Raw genomic sequence first — 24,166 nt, 5'->3', positions numbered from 1 at the left:
CATCACCGAGGAAGAAGGAAGGACAAATTTAGACACCAAATTCTGGGAAAAGCGAGCACGTGTTCAAGCGTTATAACGACAGCTACCGTATTTCGACCAGAATAATTCAAACTGATCACCGCCTATATTTTCAAAGGAGCGTCATGTTGCCATGGATACTGAGTGAAAGGGCTAATAGAAGAACAGTTGATATCATGGTTAAGACCCATCAACTCTAATATCTGGAGTGGGGAGAGACGTGTCAACTGATTGGACCACGTGTAGCGACCTGTAATTAGAGCCAGAGAAGGTTATAAAAGGGCGTGTTGGAGCTCTTGGCTTCATTCTTCTTGATTCTGCATTCGTTATTATTAATCTTCTTGATTCTTCGATCTTGTATTTCGCTGTAGGTCTGAGAACTTGTCTTATGGTTGTTGTACCATAGTGGACTAGTGTGATAGTTTATCACTTCTACATTAATTATTTCGTTACCACGACGTGGTACTTAGGAATTTCTGAATGAGGGGTGTATAGCCACTCTCATCAGGAAGTACGTACAGCTCGGCTACTAGACCGGTTTGTACCAGTCTAAGACAATAGGTAGTATTAAACTAGATAGAAATGAAACTTCAGGGCACATTTTCAGTAAAGTTGGAAGGATTATTAATTGTGTATCCTCTCCACATAACCCAAGGAGGTTTTTCTAACTATGACTTAGGGCTCATCTCCAATATATGGGATAGAGCATAATAGGGAGTGTTAGTGTCGAAGCCATCTTCCAATTAGTGGTTGATGCAATTTGCAAGGCAGGAATGGTACTTAGCTGCAGATGAAGAGATCTCAAAGACGACCAGTGATGTTCCAGCTACAAGGATGGAAGCTTTCCAAGGACCAGCAGAACAAGACTACATGGTGAGCAAGCGAGTTAAAAATATTGCAAGTTTTCGCGAAGTAGAGTCATTCAACTTTTTGTTAAATTCATTTCCTATTTTAAATTCAGTTCTCGTTAAACCGTCGTCATTTATATTCAATATAATAAATAGTATTTTTCTAGTTCACTTTAATCAATCTGCCTTAATTAGCCTTTTGATTTCTAATTCTCCGGCTTAATGATTAGTGCACTTATATCTATAAAGCTAAGGATGTTACAGACGTGAAAACTGGTATTTCGAATCTCCTTTGAAAATAAAGAAATTGGACTTGAGTGGGGGGGGGGGCGAAAGGGGAGGTCAAAATAAGTAAATGAGTTAAATTCTGTTTATGAGGATACTTATATCTAAGAAACTGAAGATGTTACAGACGTGAAATTTCGTATTTTGAATTTCCTTAAAAAATAAAGAAACGTATATGCATTGTTTCTGGAAAGTCCACCTAAGTGGGAGATGGGTGGAAGGAAGTGAAGAAGATGTTGTATTATTTTTATGAGGATACTTATATCCCAAAAACTGAAGATGTTACAGATGTTTTTGGAATATCCTTTAAAAACAAATAAACAAGTACATTTTATTTTCGAAAAATCCACTTAGAATTGCAAAAGCGGGTGAATTTTTAAAATGAGTACCGCTATACAGTATGTATAAAAAACGTAACATGTTACAGACGTGGAAATTGGTTTTTGGAATCTCCTTTAAAAACAAAGAAAAAATTCTTTGTTTCAGAAAATCCACTTAGGTGCGGTGGGGTTGGGGGAAGGACAGATAAAGGGGTTGAATTATTTTCACGGGGTACTTACATCTCAAAACTTAAGATGTTACAGACTGGAAATAGGTATTTGGAATCTCTTTTAAAAATAAAGAAACATGTTTTTCTTTTCTACTTGACAGAAGACTGTTTATCACATGTACAGTTCTATGTCGCATGGTCATCTTAGCCCCAAAACGCAAAAGCACAAACGTGGTTTACAAAGAGTTTCTGGGATAAATGAAACTCAATTTTTCGGTGTGTTTCTTACTTTATTTGTTTTCAGATAATGTTTTAGTACAGTACTGAGGAACGATTACTTTTATCGCCTCGGCCAGGCAGTCCCTAACGCAATACGACAATAATAAAATTTCTTGCGATGTAAGTAATTTTAATACAAATTTAGGACTATAACTTTGATGTTCTAGGAATAGAACGGTGGATAAATAGTCCTATGGGTTAAAATCACCTCCCCTAATTCCGGATCCATGGCTAAATGGTTAGCGTGCCGGCCTTTGGTCACAGGGGTCCCGGGTTCGATTCCCGACAGGATCGGGAATTTTAATCACAATTGGTTAATTCCGCTGATTCGGGGACTGGGTGTATATGTTGTCTTCGTCGTCATTTCATCCTCATAACCACGCGCAGGTCGCCCATGGGTGTCAAATCGAAAGACCTGCATCTGGCGAACCGAACTTGTCCTCGGACACTCCTGGCACTAGAAGCCATACGCCAATTCATTACCTTCCCTAGGAGTAAGAACAAACATAATGACTCAACTCTATGTTAACAATCATTAAGATTATGTAGAACAGATTTCTCACCTTCGGAAGAGGATCAGCTTTAGTTTTAACATGCAGTCCCGTGACCTCCACCACGTTAGGAAGCAGTGGTTTGACATAGCTGAGACTCCAGTGGTTGTTGACAAGTAGTAAACTGTCGTTGTAGTCGGCCTCGTAAAGAGGAGGTGGTCCAGATCCGAAGTGTTTTCTCACTAGTACCTCTTGTTTGGGGATGAATTCCTGGTACCACAGGTAGTGATACATGACATACACGTATATATTGTAGAGTCGCTCCCAAAAGGTCATGTGATCAGAGTACGAAGTCATGACATCCGGAATGACAGCGGGATGATGAGGGTTTCCTATTGCGGTATAAGCAGTTGTTTTACCACCAAAAGAAATGATTGAGATAACTGGTGGCGAGCCAACGAAGTGAGCCAGACCGTTGTATGCTGGGAAAAACAATTTCTCTATGAACACCAGGTCGAATTTGGGTTTGGACCTGCAATCATAAAACACAATTAATGTAAGTACCAGTTTAATAATACATATAGGTTATTATGCTTTCAATCTGCAAGCCTCTGTATATGAACTAAGCATCTCCACAATTTTGTATTTGCAACTACGAATAGCTATGTAGCTTAGTTTAATTCTACCCCATTTATCATTAGATCAGTAAGAACAGAGTTCTTCCAACGTTGCGTTCGTCCCCAACTGATTCTCGTTCGTTCGTTAGTAATCTGTTTACACTCTAGGATCGGTTTTTCCCTCAGCGAGGGATCCCACCTATACCGCCTCAAGGGCAGTGTCCTGCAGCTTCGGACTCTGGGTCTGGGGATACAACTGGGGAGGATGACCAGTACCTCGCCCAGGAGGCCTCACCTGTTATGCTGAACAGGAGCCTTGTGGGGGATGGGAAGTTTGGAAGGGATAGACAAGGAAGAGGGAAGGAAGCGGCCGTGGCCTTAAGTAAGGTACCATCTCGGCATTTGCCTGGAGGAGAATTGGGAAACCACGCAAAACCACTTCCAGGATGGCTGAGGAGGGAATCGAACCCCCTCTACTCAGTTGACAACCCGAGGCTGAGTGGACCCCGTTCCAGCCCTCGTACCACTTTTGAAATTTCGTGGCAGAGCCGGGAATCGAACCCGGGCCGCTGGGGGTGGCAGCTAATCACACTAACCACTACACCGCAGAGGCGGACCACTGATTCTATTGTTCTTATTATTTTATACGTTATTTTATGTCGCACTGACACACAGGTTTTATGGCGACGATGGGGTAGTAAAAGATTAGGAGTGTGGCCATTATCCAGTATTCAGGAGGAAGTGGGTTCGAACCCCACTGTCGGTAGCCCTGAAGAAGGTTTTCTGTGGCACCCTATTTTCACACCAGGCAAATGTTGGATCTGTACCTTAATTAAGGCCACGGCCGCTTCCTTTTCTCTCCTAGCCCTTTCCTCCTGTCCCACCATCGTCATAAGACCTGTCTGTGTCAGTGTGTCGTGTACCGACCTCCCACGGACTCGAACCGGCGGACTGCCAGGTGGAAGGCAGCCGGGATTCGCAGCCGAGTCTCGAGCTCAAGGTGTCAGAGGAGATTAATTAGTGTTAGAATAATGATAGTCATTGACATGAGACACCTTGCAGCATTAAGGTAATTGAATAATAATTATAGGCAGATTTAGTTACTGTAAGAAAAGGGAAACATTTCAAGAAGTTACATGTAGTGGAGAGAGCTTGCGAAGTGCACTTACACAAGAGTTGACTAAGAGCGGAGACTTGTTGATCACAACAAGTTATTTACTGTGTATCGACAAACAGAGCTAGTATGCCGGCGAGCCAGGCGGCCCGCTGGATAACCGACAAAGGAACAAAGCCGAATGCAAGGCCAATCAGGGTCAGTACAGATGCACTTAGGAAACAAGGAAAGATGAGGACAAAGTAAGACAAAAGACAGTAGTGCCTAGGTAGCAGCACTTACTGTGACAACCATTGAGAATAGCCACTTGAGGGCGCTAGTGACAAGGTGATCGGATTGGTAATGCCCGTAAGACCCAACCCCTTGGTAGGAGGTAGGGATAGAACTTTGAGTTTAGGAGCGGAGATATAACCCCTGGCCAAGATGGCGCGGGGCCTTCTTCCAGCCAGTAGTTCGTACTTGTCAGAACGAGATTCTGTTCGAGCATAGCCCAAGTGCCGTAGGGCAAGATTCAGATAGACGCGTAGTAGAACAGTAGGCGCGTGGAACAAGCTCGCTCTCTCTACAGATCATTACATTCAGACTTGTAAATATACTGTACATAGTAGTTGTAGTTGTCCTCAGTAATAAAGGACAGGTAAATAATTTCATCTTTTATTTCGGGAGTTGCGGGACGAGTCACACCTACAATTTACCTCCCTACATTCCGCTCGGCAGGTCAGGTAATATTTCAACATCCAAGTGCCTGGTGACCAACCTACGAGATCGTCTCACAGGACAGGTAGGTCACGACAAGTGCGACGTAAGGCAACTTATAAAAAAAAAGAAAACAAAGACTAGAAGTGGGCTCCAATTGCTTGCCGTCATTTAGGAGGGCAATAGCTGTGAAGGTCACTGATGCATTCTATTGGTCAGCAAGTCCGCTGAATGAACGAAGGCAACAACCTGCTGAGGGGTTTCTGTACAAACAGAAAAAGGGAAAGTGCCAGTAGGCTTGACATAGAATGAGACAGCACAATACTTCGCTAATTGCTTATCCAGCTGTAAACGCGGGATCCAACAGGCTGGAAGGAATTGATAATCAGGGTTAAAGAGAGAGATGGACAGTCTAGTAGTACGTAAGTAGTCAGTAATTTAATAAGTGGTACAAGAAAATTCGTGTAAATAATTGCGTGTGTAATACAGTGCCAATATGTTGGATTACCTTGCATTTAATCACCCATAAACCCGGTCTATTGAGCATACAGCCATGGGTTTAGGCGGCTGTGTGTGAGAGCTGGCGGATGAAATGGAACGCAATCGACTATCTAACAAAACAAAATAAGTGCACAAATGAAATTTTGAATTTGTAATTTTGTAAATGTATATTCAGCAGCCATGTTGTTCTCCTAGTTTGATTGTAAATAATATAGGATCTTCGAGGCGAAGGATGAACTTTGCTTTGATGTACAATCTGGGTGAGATCGTGTACCAGTAATAATAATAATAATAATAATAATAATAATAATAATAATAATAATAATAATAATAATAATAATAATAATAATAATAATAATAATAATGTTGAGATATTAAAATAATTGAATTTAATCTATCGAAGTTCAAATAACTTAATTTGTCAAATAATTGAGTTCATAATGTTGTGTTAACTACTGTCACCTAAAGTTAAACTCATAAAACTAAGTAATTCAGAAATAAACTATGTGTGAATTGGCATAAATAAATCGGTTATTGAAGGAGGTAGTTAGATGCCTATATATAATGTTCAAGTATAATTTGGAGGATAATTAGATGGATGAGGTAAAACTTGGTCAGGTAACATCGGGTCGCACGATTAAAATAACCACTGATATTTGTTGATAAAAATAATACACTGACTGACAGAGCAAATGCAACACCAAGAAGGAGTGGTCAGAACTTTATGCCAATTGCAGGGTAGACTGACGTCACTGAGGTATGCGCATGATGTGAAATGCGCCGCTGTGCTGCGCACGTAGCGAACGATAAATGGGACACGGCGTTGGCGAATGGCCCACTTCGTACCGTGATTTCTCATCCGACAGTCATTGTAGAACGTGTTGTCGTGTGCCACAGGACACGTGTATAGCTAAGAATGCCAGGCCGCCGTCAACGGAGGCATTTCCAGCAGACAGACGGTATGGTGATCGGGCTGAGAAGGGCAGGTTGGTCGCTTCGTCAAATCGCAGCCGATACCCATAGGGATGTGTCCACGGTGCAGCGCCTGTGGCGAAGATGGTTGGCGCAGGGACATGTGGCACGTGCGAGGGGTCCAGGCGCAGCCCGAGTGACGTCAGCACGCGAGGATCGGCGCATCCGCCGCCAAGCGGTGGCAGCCCCGCACGCCACGTCAACCGCCATTCTTCCGCATGTGCAAGACACCCTGGCTGTTCCAATATCGACCAGAACAATTTCCCGTCGATTGGTTGAAGGAGGCCTGCACTCCCTGCACTCCCGGCGTCCGCTCAGAAGACTACCATTGACTCCACAGCATAGACGTGCACGCCTGGCATGGTGCCGGGCTAGAGCGACTTGGATGAGGGAGGGAATGGCGGAACGTCGTGTTCTCCGATGAGTCACGCTTCTGTTCTGTCAGTGATAGTCACCGCAGACGAGTGTGGCGTCGGCGTGGAGAAAGGTCAAATCCGGCAGTAACTGTGGAGCGCCCTACCGCTAGACAACGCGGCATCATGGTTTGGGGCGCTATTGCGTATGATTCCACGTCACCTCTAGTGCGTATTCAAGGCACGTTAAATGCCCACCGCTACGTGCAGCATGTGCTGCGGCCGGTGGCACTCCCGTACCTTCAGGGGCTGCCCAATGCTCTGTTTCAGCAGGATAATGCCCGCCCACACACTGCTCGCATCTCCCAACAGGCTCTACGAGGTGTCCAGATGCTTCCGTGGCCAGCGTACTCTCCGGATCTCTCACCAATCGAACACGTGTGGGATCTCATTGGACGCCGTTTGCAAACTCTGCCCCAGCCTCGTACGGACGACCAACTGTGGCAAATGGTTGACAGAGAATGGAGAACCATCCCTCAGGACACCATCCGCACTCTTATTGACTCTGTACCTCGACGTGTTTCTGCGTGCATCGCCGCTCGCGGTGGTCCTACATCCTACTGAGTCGATGCCGTGCGCATTGTGTAACCTGCATATCGGTTTGAAATAAACATCAATTATTCTTCCGTGCCGACTCTGTTTTTTCCCCAACTTTCATCCCTTTCGAACCACTCCTCCTTGGTGTTGCATTTGCTGTGTCAGTCAGTGTAATAATAATAATAATAATAATAATAATAATAATAATAATAATAATAATAATTGTACCGGGAGGTACACCCCTACGACGCTCATTTAAAACTTGCGCCAATAAGAACTCCTCTACAGGAGAAACACCGAACTTGGAACTAGACCTACTTAAACTTTTCCTCAGAAGATGTCACCTGCTTAATTTTGTGATTGTGAAGTTTCCAGTACTGTATAAAATTCTACGTGTTTTGTTTACCATTTATTAAGAAGTTTGGACTTTCTACAACAGATGTCACTACAAGACTATGATCATGCACCCTGGTGCGAAGTGAAGGAACTTTTTTGAAGAAATTTTGTAGGCATAAGTTGGTTCTTTACTAAATTACGTTCGTTCATTTGTGGATTGGCAATATTGATCTTTTCTTTCCGCCAGGTTTGTATTCAGCCAATCCCTAATTTCACACCAGGCAAATGCTGGGGCTGTACCTTAATTAAGACCACGGCCGCTTCCTTCCCACTCCTAGCTCCTTCCTATCCTATCGTCGCCACAAGACCTGTCTCTGTCGAAGCGACGTTAAACAACTTCCAATAAAATAAAATGAAATAATAATTATCTTCCCTGGGAGGCTTGGAGCCAGGCGGACATCAAAGGTTGGAAATACATGTGGGTGAAGCAGGGAAATCTGTTCACAAGAAAGCAAGAGGAAACAATTCTGGTAAGAATCCTTTCAAAAACATACCTTGAAAAAGTCCAGTAACTGGCTAAAAGTATCAACATTTAGTATTACTCTAGTCTATCTTAAAATTAGTTATGGATGTTAGTCACATTGATAGTTATAGTTTATTACTTGATTCAAAGGTCTACAATAATTTTGATGAATGTCTACAGATGACAAAGGAACCAGAAAGTGAAATGTGTGTACTTCATATGAATATAAGATCTATTAGAAAATATTGGGATCAGGTGGATATAATATTAAGACACAGCTTGCTACTGGTAGATGTGCTAATATTCAGTGAATTAAATGTAAATAATCAAATGGAAATTCAGGAGTAGGAGTTAGAAGGATATTCAATAAGAAATGTTTCTAGGGGTGGAGGAATAGGCATTTTTTTCAAGGGAGTTTTCACATTTAAAGAGAAGAAATGTATAACAAATCAGTCTGAAAATTTATCAGGGGAAGTTTGGATTAATGGAACACTAAATGGAATCATTATGGCAGTATGCAGACTACCTGACTATAATCCAAAATATTTATTTGAGGAATTAGATCTTCATTTACAAAGTATGAAAGCCAGAATCTTAATAATTATTGGGGACATGAACATAGATATTCTGAAAGACAGCAGAGTCACATCCTTGTACAATAATGTGGTAGCGGATAATCATTTAGTTCATTGCACTAACAAGTTCACAAGGGAAAATGGAAAACACACAATCCCGAATTGACCATGCATTGATTAGGAATGGGAAAAATTTAAGTGATTCTACTGTAATTCAGACAAAAGTTTCTGATCACAAGTGGAAAAGTTATAGATAACATACAGGAAAGGGTAGGATAATCCATGCGAAGAACAGAAATATAAATTATAGGAAAAGAAATAAATGAGAATATGAGTTCAGATCTGCAGTGCAGTCAACAAGGCAACTAACAAGACGAAAGATACAAAAATTCAGAAGCAAAGGAAAGTAACAGAACAGAAAAAATCCAAGAAAGGGACAGACTTTTCAAAAGATGAAAAAATGCATCAAATTTAAATCTAGGAAATAAGGGAAATTTAGGAAGTTTATATAAAAGAATGAAGAATGATATAATATCTGATATTAATAAAGAAAAAAGAAAGTATTACAGATTGCAACTTGAAATTTGTAGAGGGGACATTAAGAAAACTTGGAAAGTATTAAATGATGTGCTAAAGACCAAAAGAAATTGACAGTAGAAGAAACAGTAAGACATTATTTAGGAAGGCAAGAATCACTAGAAAATATAGATTTTCAAAAGCATTTTCAGAACAGCTAGAAAAGGTAGCACATGAATGTGGGATACGACGAAGACCGTACCTTAATACAGAAAGACTTTTACTATTTTACCTACCACTAGCAAGAACAGTAGATGTAGCAAACTTAATTGAATGAATGGACAAAAGTGAATTACCAGTCATGGATAAATTAATAGTTAAGCACCTGAAAGATAATATAGACATGATATCACCAATAATTCAGAAGCTAATCAATAAATTAATAGAGACGGTTTTTCTCCTGAAGGATCTGAACACTGCTATAGTGGAACCTATTTACAAGCAAGGTTCACATTTACAGTATTTAAACTATAGACAGATATCTATTCTTCAAAAAAGATGGAAAGTAATTGAAAGATATATTGCTGATCACCTAATCTCGTATCTAGAAAAATTTTAAATTATTGATGAACAGCAATTTTCTTATCAAAAACCCAATAGTACAAGTAATCTTCTCGAGGAATTCTCAAATCTGATCAATGGGGAGCTAAATAAAGGCATGCACATTTTAGCTTTGTTTATTGATTTCTCAAAGGCATTTGATTCAATTTCGCATGATAATATAATAGCAGCCTAAATCAAAATTGGGCTAAGGGGAACACCACTAAAAGTTTTTGCAAGTTATTTGACTGGCCGAACGTATAGGGTAAAATTGATAATACATATGGAAAAATAACTTCTATTAAAAGAGGTGCGCCACAAGGAAGTATCCTAGGACCCATTTTGTATATTATTTTGTCAATAATATCAGTTCATGGTTTAAAAACTGTAAATATATCATGAATGCAGATGATAAACTAATTTTATCAATACATAAAAATCCAAAAGTGGGAGAGAAGCATTTACAAATGGAGTACAACTATTTTCAAGAATTATAATCATTATAAAATATCAAAGCCATTTTGACAGTGCTGATATAATTATTTTATTATTATTATTGATATATACAGTCGTATCAGCACACGCGTTTTTTAAAACATAACCGGTTTTCGGACACTAAGGTCCATCATCATAGAAGAAAACTTAAAGAATCAAGATAGACTAAGTCACATAGAAATTAATGAAACGATAAACTTATTAACTCTAATATTAGAAAATAATTACTTTACATTCAACGGGAAGTACTACCAGCAAAACACAGGTTTACCAATGGGCAGCCCACTATCAGGTTTCTTAGCCAATATTTATTTAAATAATCTTGAGAAAACCATTTTGAACACATATCAGAAAGAAATAAAATTATGGGTCCGTTTTGTTGACGACACGGTGGTATTTTTAAATGGAGACCTCATTACTCCCGAAACATTTCTGGGTTGTTTGAATTTGCTTGACAGCAACATTAAATTCACTATGGAGAAAGAAATCGATAAAAAGTTAAATTTCTTGGACCTCACATTAACAAAAACCAACAATAGGATAGATTTCGATATTTTTAGGAAACCCACACAGGCCATCACTACCATCAATAAAGATTCCAACCACCCAGGAACCCACAAACAATCAGCTTACAACAGCTACATTAGTAGATTACTAAAACTTCCCTTGAGTAATGAAAACAAACTGAAAGAAATTAGAATAATAAAACAAATTGCTAAAGCAAATGGCTACAACCCAGAAATGATAGACAATATTATACGTAAGAAAGAAAATGGAGAAAAAAAGAAAAACCATGAGAAAAGAAAGAAAATCCATGAACATAATAAATTTGTGACATTTACATATTTTGGAAGTCAAGTTTTTAAAATCGCGAATATATTTAAGAAATTTCAACTAAAAACAGCTTTCCGAACCAGAAATAAAATATCAGAACATATATATAATGCACACAGTGTCAATAAAAAAGATATATATACTAATTCGGGAGTATACAGGCTCACTTGTAACGACTGTAAAAAGTTTTATATAGGTAGAACCGGGCGAACCTTAAATCAAAGATATCAAGAACATTTTAAGGCAATAAAGTACAACAAGTATTCAGCCTTTGCGGAACACATTTATAACAATAACCATAGCTTTTTAGGGATCGAAAAAGACATGAAGTTAATTTTTAAAGGTAATTATGGATTTGAATTAAATACACGTGAAAACATTGAGATATTTTTAGCGCAGACTAGGGAACCAGATAAAATTTTAAATGAAACAGCCGCAAGCAACATCTTGTTTACAATCTTGAGTTGACGTAAACATCAGGTGCTCACTACGTAACCTTGAGGTGACGTAACATCATGTGCTTGCAGTGCGGTTCCGTAGTTAAAGCTGAACGCTCGTTAGTACTCGACCAACAGCCTGAGAACGAAGGAAAGCCAGCCTTAACATGGTATGTCCATAATTTTTACAACAAGATTGTAAGTTTACATGTATTGATTTCATAATTTTAACACTTGGTTTCTTTTTTTCTCATTTTACAGTTGATGTCAACAGGGCTACAAATTTAAACTCATTTTTAACTCATTTTGACGACACACTTATGTGAAATTAAATTTAAATATTAACACTGATGATGGACCTTAGTGTCCGAAAACCGGTTATGTTTTAAAAAAACGCGTGTGCTGATACGACTGTATATATCAATAATAATAATAAAATAATTATATCAGCACTGTCAAAATGGCTTTGATATTTTATAATGATTATAATTCGTCATTCATAGGTCGAGAAACATCCAAAGCCTTTAAATTTAGGAACATAAAATTGAAAATTTTAACCATCAATGAGGACATTAAGTTCAATCACGAATGCTTAAAGCAAAGCTTAACACCGAATTTTGTTAATCTGAAAAGCAATAACACATCAATATCTTGCCAACGAGCTGTCAAAATAGCGCGGACAACATGGTTAAAAAGTGAAATCAAGAGTCTACATGCAAAGAAGGACCAGTTAAATGAAGAAGCGTTTCAACGTCAACTTCAACTTATGAACACATTCAATAAACTGGAATGGACATGTCTCGCAACACACATTCACGAATACATAAGAATTAGACTTGAGAAAAAACGAAAAACAATTCAGAATAAATTAAATAAACTTAAGAACAAATATACACGTGATGATTCCAATAATTTAACTGAACACGAATTTTGTGAACCTGTTGTCAACATTTCGGACACACCTTTAACCCAAAATGAAACCAACCTATTAAAACTAGGTTACAAACACAGTTTTAAACAAAACATTAACAATGCCGCATTAAAACAACTAATAACAGAAACTGAATCAGCTATCCAAAAAGTCCCTGACAATAAAAAAGAAACTGTAAGACACTTAGTAGCAAATCAAATTGAAAACATCAAAAACAAACCTATTACAGAAAATAAAGAAAGTAGTACACAACAAAAAGTAATAACTAATCTAAAAACTAAAATCAAAAATAATAACTTGATTGTAACTAAAGCAGATAAGGGTAACGTCACAGTTATCATAAATAAAGACGACTACATCCAAAAAACAATTGATTTCATAGAAACAAATGGCATAAAGGAAATAAAGAAGGACCCCACCAAGAACTTAAACACAAAAATAAAAGAAACTCTAAAGGACACACAGTTCATAATAAATGAAAAAGAGAAACAAAAATTAGTCCTGATGAACCCAAGATGCCCAACTTTAAAGTCTCTCCCAAAAATTCACAAAGAGAATTACCCTGTTAGACCTATAATTAATTGTCGTAACAGCCCCACATTTCAATTATCAAAATATTTACTTAAACACTTACAAAACCACATTACACTAGAAAATAGTAATTCAATATCGAATTCTCTGGAAGCTATTTCCAAAATACAATCAACAGAAATAAACGAAGAAACTGTAATGGTATCATATGACGTGACCAACATGTATTCCAATATTCCTATTAAAGAGACCATAAACTTAATAGAAGAAAACTTAAAGAATCAAGATAGACTAAGTCACATAGAAATTAATGAAACGATAAACTTATTAACTCTAATATTAGAAAATAATTACTTTACATTCAACGGGAAGTACTACCAGCAAAACACAGGTTTACCAATGGGCAGCCCACTATCAGGTTTCTTAGCCAATATTTATTTAAATAATCTTGAGAAAACCATTTTGAACACATATCAGAAAGAAATAAAATTATGGGTCCGTTTTGTTGACGACACGGTGGTATTTTTAAATGGAGACCTCATTACTCCCGAAACATTTCTGGGTTGTTTGAATTTGCTTGACAGCAACATTAAATTCACTATGGAGAAAGAAATCGATAAAAAGTTAAATTTCTTGGACCTCACATTAACAAAAACCAACAATAGGATAGATTTCGATATTTTTAGGAAACCCACACAGGCCATCACTACCATCAATAAAGATTCCAACCACCCAGGAACCCACAAACAATCAGCTTACAACAGCTACATTAGTAGATTACTAAAACTTCCCTTGAGTAATGAAAACAAACTGAAAGAAATTAGAATAATAAAACAAATTGCTAAAGCAAATGGCTACAACCCAGAAATGATAGACAATATTATACGTAAGAAAGAAAATGGAGAAAAAAAGAAAAACCATGAGAAAAGAAAGAAAATCCATGAACATAATAAATTTGTGACATTTACATATTTTGGAAGTCAAGTTTTTAAAATCGCGAATATATTTAAGAAATTTCAACTAAAAACAGCTTTCCGAACCAGAAATAAAATATCAGAACATATATATAATGCACACAGTGTCAATAAAAAAGATATATATACTAATTCGGGAGTATACAGGCTCACTTGTAACGACTGTAAAAAGTTTTATATAGGTAGAACCGGGCGAACCTTAAATCAAAGATATCAAGAACATTTTAAGGCAATAAAGTACAACAAGTATTCAGCCTTTGCGGAACACATTTATAACAATAACCATAGCTTTTTAGGGATCGAAAAAGACATGAAGTTAATTTTTAAAGGTAATTATGGATTTGAATTAAATACACGTGAAAACATTGAGATATTTTTAGCGCAGACTAGGGAACCAGATAAAATTTTAAATGAAACAGCCGCAAGCAACATCTTGTTTACAATCTTGAGTTGACGTAAACATCAGGTGCTCACTACGTAACCTTGAGGTGACGTAACATCATGTGCTTGCAGTGCGGTTCCGTAGTTAAAGCTGAACGCTCGTTAGTACTCGACCAACAGCCTGAGAACGAAGGAAAGCCAGCCTTAACATGGTATGTCCATAATTTTTACAACAAGATTGTAAGTTTACATGTATTGATTTCATAATTTTAACACTTGGTTTCTTTTTTTCTCATTTTACAGTTGATGTCAACAGGGCTACAAATTTAAACTCATTTTTAACTCATTTTGACGACACACTTATGTGAAATTAAATTTAAATATTAACACTGATGATGGACCTTAGTGTCCGAAAACCGGTTATGTTTTAAAAAACGCGTGTGCTGATACGACTGTATATATCAATAATAATAATAAAATAATTATATCAGCACTGTCAAAATGGCTTTGATATTTTATAATGATTATAATTCGTCATTCATAGGTCGAGAAACATCCAAAGCCTTTAAATTTAGGAACATAAAATTGAAAATTTTAACCATCAATGAGGACATTAAGTTCAATCACGAATGCTTAAAGCAAAGCTTAACACCGAATTTTGTTAATCTGAAAAGCAATAACACATCAATATCTTGCCAACGAGCTGTCAAAATAGCGCGGACAACATGGTTAAAAAGTGAAATCAAGAGTCTACATGCAAAGAAGGACCAGTTAAATGAAGAAGCGTTTCAACGTCAACTTCAACTTATGAACACATTCAATAAACTGGAATGGACATGTCTCGCAACACACATTCACGAATACATAAGAATTAGACTTGAGAAAAAACGAAAAACAATTCAGAATAAATTAAATAAACTTAAGAACAAATATACACGTGATGATTCCAATAATTTAACTGAACACGAATTTTGTGAACCTGTTGTCAACATTTCGGACACACCTTTAACCCAAAATGAAACCAACCTATTAAAACTAGGTTACAAACACAGTTTTAAACAAAACATTAACAATGCCGCATTAAAACAACTAATAACAGAAACTGAATCAGCTATCCAAAAAGTCCCTGACAATAAAAAAGAAACTGTAAGACACTTAGTAGCAAATCAAATTGAAAACATCAAAAACAAACCTATTACAGAAAATAAAGAAAGTAGTACACAACAAAAAGTAATAACTAATCTAAAAACTAAAATCAAAAATAATAACTTGATTGTAACTAAAGCAGATAAGGGTAACGTCACAGTTATCATAAATAAAGACGACTACATCCAAAAAACAATTGATTTCATAGAAACAAATGGCATAAAGGAAATAAAGAAGGACCCCACCAAGAACTTAAACACAAAAATAAAAGAAACTCTAAAGGACACACAGTTCATAATAAATGAAAAAGAGAAACAAAAATTAGTCCTGATGAACCCAAGATGCCCAACTTTAAAGTCTCTCCCAAAAATTCACAAAGAGAATTACCCTGTTAGACCTATAATTAATTGTCGTAACAGCCCCACATTTCAATTATCAAAATATTTACTTAAACACTTACAAAACCACATTACACTAGAAAATAGTAATTCAATATCGAATTCTCTGGAAGCTATTTCCAAAATACAATCAACAGAAATAAACGAAGAAACTGTAATGGTATCATATGACGTGACCAACATGTATTCCAATATTCCTATTAAAGAGACCATAAACTTAATAGAAGAAAACTTAAAGAATCAAGATAGACTAAGTCACATAGAAATTAATGAAACGATAAACTTATTAACTCTAATATTAGAAAATAATTACTTTACATTCAACGGGAAGTACTACCAGCAAAACACAGGTTTACCAATGGGCAGCCCACTATCAGGTTTCTTAGCCAATATTTATTTAAATAATCTTGAGAAAACCATTTTGAACACATATCAGAAAGAAATAAAATTATGGGTCCGTTTTGTTGACGACACGGTGGTATTTTTAAATGGAGACCTCATTACTCCCGAAACATTTCTGGGTTGTTTGAATTTGCTTGACAGCAACATTAAATTCACTATGGAGAAAGAAATCGATAAAAAGTTAAATTTCTTGGACCTCACATTAACAAAAACCAACAATAGGATAGATTTCGATATTTTTAGGAAACCCACACAGGCCATCACTACCATCAATAAAGATTCCAACCACCCAGGAACCCACAAACAATCAGCTTACAACAGCTACATTAGTAGATTACTAAAACTTCCCTTGAGTAATGAAAACAAACTGAAAGAAATTAGAATAATAAAACAAATTGCTAAAGCAAATGGCTACAACCCAGAAATGATAGACAATATTATACGTAAGAAAGAAAATGGAGAAAAAAAGAAAAACCATGAGAAAAGAAAGAAAATCCATGAACATAATAAATTTGTGACATTTACATATTTTGGAAGTCAAGTTTTTAAAATCGCGAATATATTTAAGAAATTTCAACTAAAAACAGCTTTCCGAACCAGAAATAAAATATCAGAACATATATATAATGCACACAGTGTCAATAAAAAAGATATATATACTAATTCGGGAGTATACAGGCTCACTTGTAACGACTGTAAAAAGTTTTATATAGGTAGAACCGGGCGAACCTTAAATCAAAGATATCAAGAACATTTTAAGGCAATAAAGTACAACAAGTATTCAGCCTTTGCGGAACACATTTATAACAATAACCATAGCTTTTTAGGGATCGAAAAAGACATGAAGTTAATTTTTAAAGGTAATTATGGATTTGAATTAAATACACGTGAAAACATTGAGATATTTTTAGCGCAGACTAGGGAACCAGATAAAATTTTAAATGAAACAGCCGCAAGCAACATCTTGTTTACAATCTTGAGTTGACGTAAACATCAGGTGCTCACTACGTAACCTTGAGGTGACGTAACATCATGTGCTTGCAGTGCGGTTCCGTAGTTAAAGCTGAACGCTCGTTAGTACTCGACCAACAGCCTGAGAACGAAGGAAAGCCAGCCTTAACATGGTATGTCCATAATTTTTACAACAAGATTGTAAGTTTACATGTATTGATTTCATAATTTTAACACTTGGTTTCTTTTTTTCTCATTTTACAGTTGATGTCAACAGGGCTACAAATTTAAACTCATTTTTAACTCATTTTGACGACACACTTATGTGAAATTAAATTTAAATATTAACACTGATGATGGACCTTAGTGTCCGAAAACCGGTTATGTTTTAAAAAACGCGTGTGCTGATACGACTGTATATATCAATAATAATAATAAAATATTTTCAAGAATGATACCATAATAAGGGTCTAATAATTAACATTTCAGAAACATAAGAATTGTGCATTACTACCCCAAAATTGCAGAGAATATTAGAATAGCAGGCCATTCAGTTCAGTGTATTCATGATGGTGAACAAAAACCATGCAATTATGACTATGTAATAGAGGATGTTGATAACAAAAAGTACCTACGTATGATAATATATAAATATTTTTCATTAAAGCAACATATTAGTAAGTTATGTGAAAGGCTGAGGCTAAGCTTGTTCAAAATGCAAATGGTTAAGTATATAATACCTCATGATAGCTTAAAAATGATTTCTCATTCACTTATTGAAACAGTTATATCATATGGTGTAGGTTTATGGGGATTGGCTTCTAGTACAGACTTAAACATGGTATAAATGTTGCAAAATCATGTTGTCAAAGCATTCTTCTGGTACGAAAACACAGGAATAATGAGCTTAAGCGAGGATATATTAACAACGATGTAACAAAAAGGAAAGGTTCTTGAGAGTTAAACACCTTTATATGTACAACATAATTAAAGAAAATTAATGGAAGCCACAATATAGAATTGTAAATGGACATACACAAGGAACAAGACTGAGGCATAGAAGTTATTTTCAGATCATCAGGTACTAAAACAAATATGGATACGGAACACTACAAGTTGTAGTTCCTAAATTTTTGAGCAAGTTTCCCTCAGAATTGACACATTTGAAAACAAAATATCAAGTGAAAGAACACGCGAAATTATGGATCATAGAAAATAAAATTACAATTTAAATATCTGCTCATATATGAATAATGTAGTAGATACTTTTCTGTTTTGAATGATACTTTCTGGAAGAAACCCACACCACAGGACAAAATGACCCTGATAATTATGCCAAATGCAAATGTATAAACCCTATTAATGTTGTAAACAGTAAGAATTGCAGCAATGTAAAAAGATATGGAACAACTTCACCAGAAGATAAGCATATTAAGTGCTGTGCAGGTGTACATAATTGCAGAGAAAAAATATAATAGCCTACTACAAATTTGTAAATGTATTTTACATAAGTTATAAATAAATAAATAAATAAATAAATAAATAAATAAATAAATAAATAAATAAATAAATAAATAAATAAAATTCTTCTTCTTCTTATTATTATTTTTATTATTATTATTATTATTATTATTATTATTATTATTATTATTATTATTATCCTCACCGCTAGATGAGGGCTTCACTCAATCCATTCCTGACCCATTCGAAAGACTTGAAACAGCCTGTAGATTTTCATTTCCATAACAACTTATATTTTGTTGTCTCTTACTTGTCTAGACCTCAGGCGCTCATCCTTATCTCCTGCTACGGAAATTTTTAGTATAAAATATTGTTTTCCATTTTCAGTCATATAGGACAGGTTTTATTTTCTCTCTCCCCTAAAGTAAGCCTTTTATTACATACGAGGTCTCCATTCTTAAGCGATGTTATACTATAAGAGTTTATTCATACTTACTTCATGAAAGCTTGCATCTGGGGAGAACTAAGCTGTAGGTCTATAATTTTCAGGTATGCTTCGTGGTAAAATCTCATTGATGAAAGTGGTTCTATCAAGTGCATGGTGTTATAGTCAACAGAACTATTGACAAGATCGTAGCAAAACGACAGATCGACGTCAGTGTAGTTTGCAACAGGAGTCTGAAAGAAAATAAACCAGAAATCATAAAACAACACACAAGTCATGAAAAACAAATCTTTCCAGAAACCATACTATCGAGCGTTCTTCCTTTTCTCTTTCTCTTTCTGTTTTCATTTATGTATTCCATTTAATTATCTATTTACGTATGTATTACGTTGATTTCGAATTATAGTCAATGCTAGGCCTAATGGACCCTAGTGTGACGAGTATTTTTGCTGATGTTTGATTAATTTAAAGGAACCTAACTACATTCTTACAGATCTGGTAAATTTTTAACTCGTTGAATTTCCCCTTACAACAATAATCATCATCACTACCACCACCAGTTTCATAGGTTTTGAATGTGATACATTCTTTATCATAAATGCATGCTCATTCCTCCGTGAATCAGTGATAGAGTGTCGATCACTAGATTCCAAGCCCACGAGTTCAAATTTGGAGGAGCAAATAGGATTTTTCAAGGGCGGTAGGACCTCTGGTGAAATATTTGGTGTTTACCTGATAAAATAACTTAAAAATCCATAGATTACCCAACATAGTTCCAGTAAATAAATTCAAAATTCTACCTTAAAAATTTACATTTAAGCTTATTAAAAATTTACTAACTAGTTGATTATTGATATATTTTATAACTTATATATTTTCTCCGTCACCCAGTCGAGTTCATCAGAAAGTCAAAGTTGACACGCAGGGTATTACAACAAGTTATTCTATGTCGCACCGACACAGATAGGTCGTATAGCGACTACGGTGTAGAAAAGGGCTATGAGTGGGAAGGAAGCGGTCGTGGCCCTAATTAAGGTACAGCCCCAGCATTTGCCTGGTGTGGAAATGGGAAACCACGGGAAACCATCTTCAGTGCTGCCGACAGTGGGGTTCGAACCCACTATCTCCCGAATACTGGATACTGGCCGCACTTAAGCGACTGCAGCTCTCAAGCTCATTATTATTATTATTATTATTATTATTATTATTATTATTATTATTATTATTATTATTATTATTATTATTAATTTTGCTTTACGTCCCACCGACACAGAAGGGTCTTATGGCGAAGATGGGATACGAAAGAGTTAGGGCAGGGATGGAAACGGCTGTGGCCTTAATTAAGGTACAGCCCCAACATTTGCCTGGTGTGAAAATGGGAAAGCACGGAAAACCACCTTCAGGGCTGCCGACAGTGGGGTTCGAACCCAATATCTCCCAGATGCAAATTCACAGCTGCACGCCCTTAACCGCACGGCCAACTCACTCGGTATTATTATTATTATTATTATTATTATTATTATTATTATTATTATTATTATTATTATTATTATTATTATTATTATTATTATTATTATTTGGAGAATGCTATCAATCCCGGTTATAAAATCCAGGAATGCCTATCGGATTTCATCTTTAATTATCTGCATGTTAAATATCACATCAAAATTCGCCAGGGACGTTCGGTTGTTGGTTTTTCTTATAATTCAGTAAAGCTGCCGTATTGATATTTTATGTTCATGAACCCTCGTACTACCATCGGGTCAATGATGACTCCACTCGTTATATCCAAGTGCTGTATTCCACCTAAAAATATAGATAATATTAATTATTTTTCTTCCTTGACTTTTATTTATTAATCATTATTTCTTCACGTCCGAAACTGATTTTCATTTCACATATTTGGTTATTTTCGACATACATAATTATCCAATCAGTTACCGAGGGGGTGAACGTAGATCTCGAGTGTTACTTTGCTCTTGTTAATCTCTTAGAACTGCCATCTGGTGCTGTGTACCGTGATATATGCTTACTAAAAGTGGTGTTTGTAATTTTATCCAACAGAATGTGTTGATTTCTCTCTACTGAAGCAAGACGGCTCTCTGAAGCAGTCAGCGAGTGCTGACATGGGAAGCTGTAGTAAACTCACAAATCAAGTCCGTGAAGTGAGGAAGCGATTGGCAGATGTGAAAGTGACGAAGATTACGTGTTGTTTGACGTTTATGAAGATCAGTCTGATGACGATGTTGAAGTACTGTAAGTGAACTTGTGCCCTCATCCCGAGGTGGTGCAGCTCTTTTCAGACACACCCCCAATGCAGGGGAGTTGCATGTACCATTTTATCTCATACCAGACCTCCTGCCATTCTTAACTTTTGGCAGTACCGGGAATTGAACCCGGGACTCTGAGAACGGTAGCTAATAATGCTAACCGTTACGCTACGATGGTGAAGTTAATCCTGCGGAAGTAACGAACAGGATTATTAGAGTGCTTGTTCGTCAGCTAATAACATAACTCATCTGAAGAAGGCGAATGAATTTCAAGCGCTTACAGTCAAAGAACATTCATGTACTATAGTTGTAGTTCGAGTGTTGAAAAGAAACGAGTATATCAGTGTATCTAGCTTACGTTTCGGACGGGCGTGTATTTTCATATTCGTTTTATTTTTTCATTGCAGATCAAAGAGCAAGAAAGAAGTCTGGTATGCTGATCGAGGCAAGTAAGTACGGGCAGAGAAACAATGAGGAATATATTCCCAGGGCCAACTAGATACTTCGTGCGCATACTGTGTAATTTTTTTTTTTTTTTTTTTTTTTGCTAGGGGCTTTACGTCGCACCGACACAGATAGGTCTTATGGCGACGATATGTGATTTTCATTTGAGTTACTTCTTCTTTCTTTCTTTCTTTCTTTCTTTCTTTCTTTCTTAATCTCTTTACCCTCCAGGGTTGGTTTTTCCCTCGGACTCAGCGAGGAATCCCACCTCTACCGCCTCAAGGGCAGTGTCCTGGAGCGTGAGACTTTGGGTCGAGGGGTACAACTGGGGAGTATGGCCAGTACCTCGCCCAGGCGGCCTCACCTGCTATGCTGAAAAGGGGCCTTACGGGGGGATAGGAAGATTGGAAGGGATAGACAAGGAAGAGGGAAGGAAGCGGCCGTGGCCTTAAGTTAGGAGAAGTGGTAAACCACGGAAAACCACTTCAGGATGGCTGAGGTGGTAATCGAACCCCCTCTACTCAGTTCACCTCCCGAAGCTGAGTGGAGCCCGTTCCAGCCCTCGTACCACTTTTCAAATTTCGTGGCAGAGCCGGGAATCGAGCCCGGGCCTCCGGGGGTGGCAGCTAATCACACTAACCACTACACCACAGAGGCGGACGAGTTATTTCTTATGCTTCAAATTATTGTAAAACGAACAAAGAAAGAAGGAAAATTCGTGAACAAGGCGGCCTGGAAAGAGGCGACTGAATGTTTTACAAGGTTACTTAGCAGGTGTGCTTAGAGCAAACAGTGAAGTCTTATGAACTTGTGGAATGACGAATATAGGCCTTCAATATTTAGTAAATAAAGTCAAGAAATAGGTATTCACAGATTTCGCGTTGTTTGCGGTTCAATGATGCCTATACAAGAACAGACAAACTACTGTAAGGGACTTGTTTGAATCCTGGGTTGCTAATCTTTCATCACGTTTCACCCTACACCATAATGTTACTGTAGATGAACGTTTGGTCATATTCCGTGGAAGATACACCTTGAAGCAGTTCACACCCTCAAAAATAGGGAAAGATCGAATCAAAATCTGGACTCTTTGTGACTGCACAAACAGTTATGCTTGCATTTTTCAAGAGTACCTACACAAGAACGGTAGAAAATGTCCCGTGAGAAGTTAACCAAGGTCAAAGAGTTGTCCTGGACACGGCGAAAGGCTAAGGCAGGGCCTCTCAGAGTGCATGCGCCCTTGCACTGCACGGCGCAAGGTGCAAGAGACGACTTCACTAGGTCGACCAGAGTGCAAAAACCCCCACTCCACTTCCCCTACACCTGTCTCACCTGTTCGGCCTGTCTTCCCCTTCTCCACCTTCCCCGCTGATCATTCCCTCACTGCGAAATGTTTATGTGCGGTGACTGTTGTATGGGACAACGTTACCGGTGTTAAAGCACTCTCAATTCGGTTTGAGCAGAGAATTTATCTTCTCTAACTCTTCTTTTCCTTTATCGTTGTAATGATACCAGTTATGCCTGGAACAAGGGACCGGCTGACAGCAATTCTGAGAGCCTTATTTAAATTACAATCAGAAATAGGCCTACTCGCAGGCAATCTAGTTTTCGTACAAGTCAAAACAGGAAAAAATACCTTTCATGTATGCATGTGGAACCAAACACAGATATAATCTTAGCTGCTTCTCGATGCAGCTTAGGAAAATCTTCCTTCGACAAATTCTCGTAGAATATGAGCAAAGCCTTTGAATGGGAAAATTGATCTTTTTGATTAACTGATCACATACTTATTGTCCCACGGATTAAGCATTTAACTTTTATCGTCACGACTGACAAAAAAATACGAAAGTTCCCAGTTCGATTGAAATGGACTTTCGGAAGTCTTTGCTTTCTTCGAAACAGTTTGCTCGATTATTATGTTGCTGTCTTGCGCTTATCCATTTCACTGATAAACAAGCCATATATCACCGAACGCTTCGTCACTCTCAGCACACTACACGATCCGAGTCAAGCCGAGTCGGCCCGATGCACTGTGCACGGAGTGTCTGCGCCTCGATTCGCACGCGTGAGATTTTGGGCGTTTGAGAGTCCGTGGGCTAAGGGAAGACAGGTCATAACACTGATTGGCCAAATCAGAAAAAAAATAAACCAGATCTACCCAAGATGATAACAGAAATAAAAGGCCGGTAGACGTTTTGTCGAGATTTTCTAACCAGAATTTGACAATTGTGGTGTCCTACTGTCCTTAAAGGGAC

The 24,166-nt window shown here is 37.3% G+C and overlaps 1 protein-coding gene across 2 annotated transcripts in view; it reads right to left on the bottom strand.

Moving 5' to 3' along the window:
- The window catches only part of LOC136867053 (UDP-glycosyltransferase UGT5), an 83,215-nt gene that overhangs the window by 21,306 nt on the left and 37,743 nt on the right, over positions 1 to 24,166 (bottom strand). For both annotated transcript variants that reach the window (XM_067144159.2, XM_067144160.2), the window contains exons 3-4: positions 19,249 to 19,430; positions 2,484 to 2,943 (exon numbers count right to left, since the gene is read on the bottom strand). In XM_067144159.2, coding sequence (XP_067000260.2) covers positions 2,484 to 2,943; positions 19,249 to 19,430 — 642 coding nt within the window. The remainder of the gene's footprint in view (positions 1 to 2,483; positions 2,944 to 19,248; positions 19,431 to 24,166) is intronic.

This window comes from Anabrus simplex, chromosome 3 (genome assembly GCF_040414725.1).
Source record: "Anabrus simplex isolate iqAnaSimp1 chromosome 3, ASM4041472v1, whole genome shotgun sequence".
Classification (NCBI taxonomy): Eukaryota; Metazoa; Arthropoda; class Insecta; order Orthoptera; family Tettigoniidae; genus Anabrus; species Anabrus simplex.
This window is presented reverse-complemented; position numbering and strand designations above follow the sequence as displayed.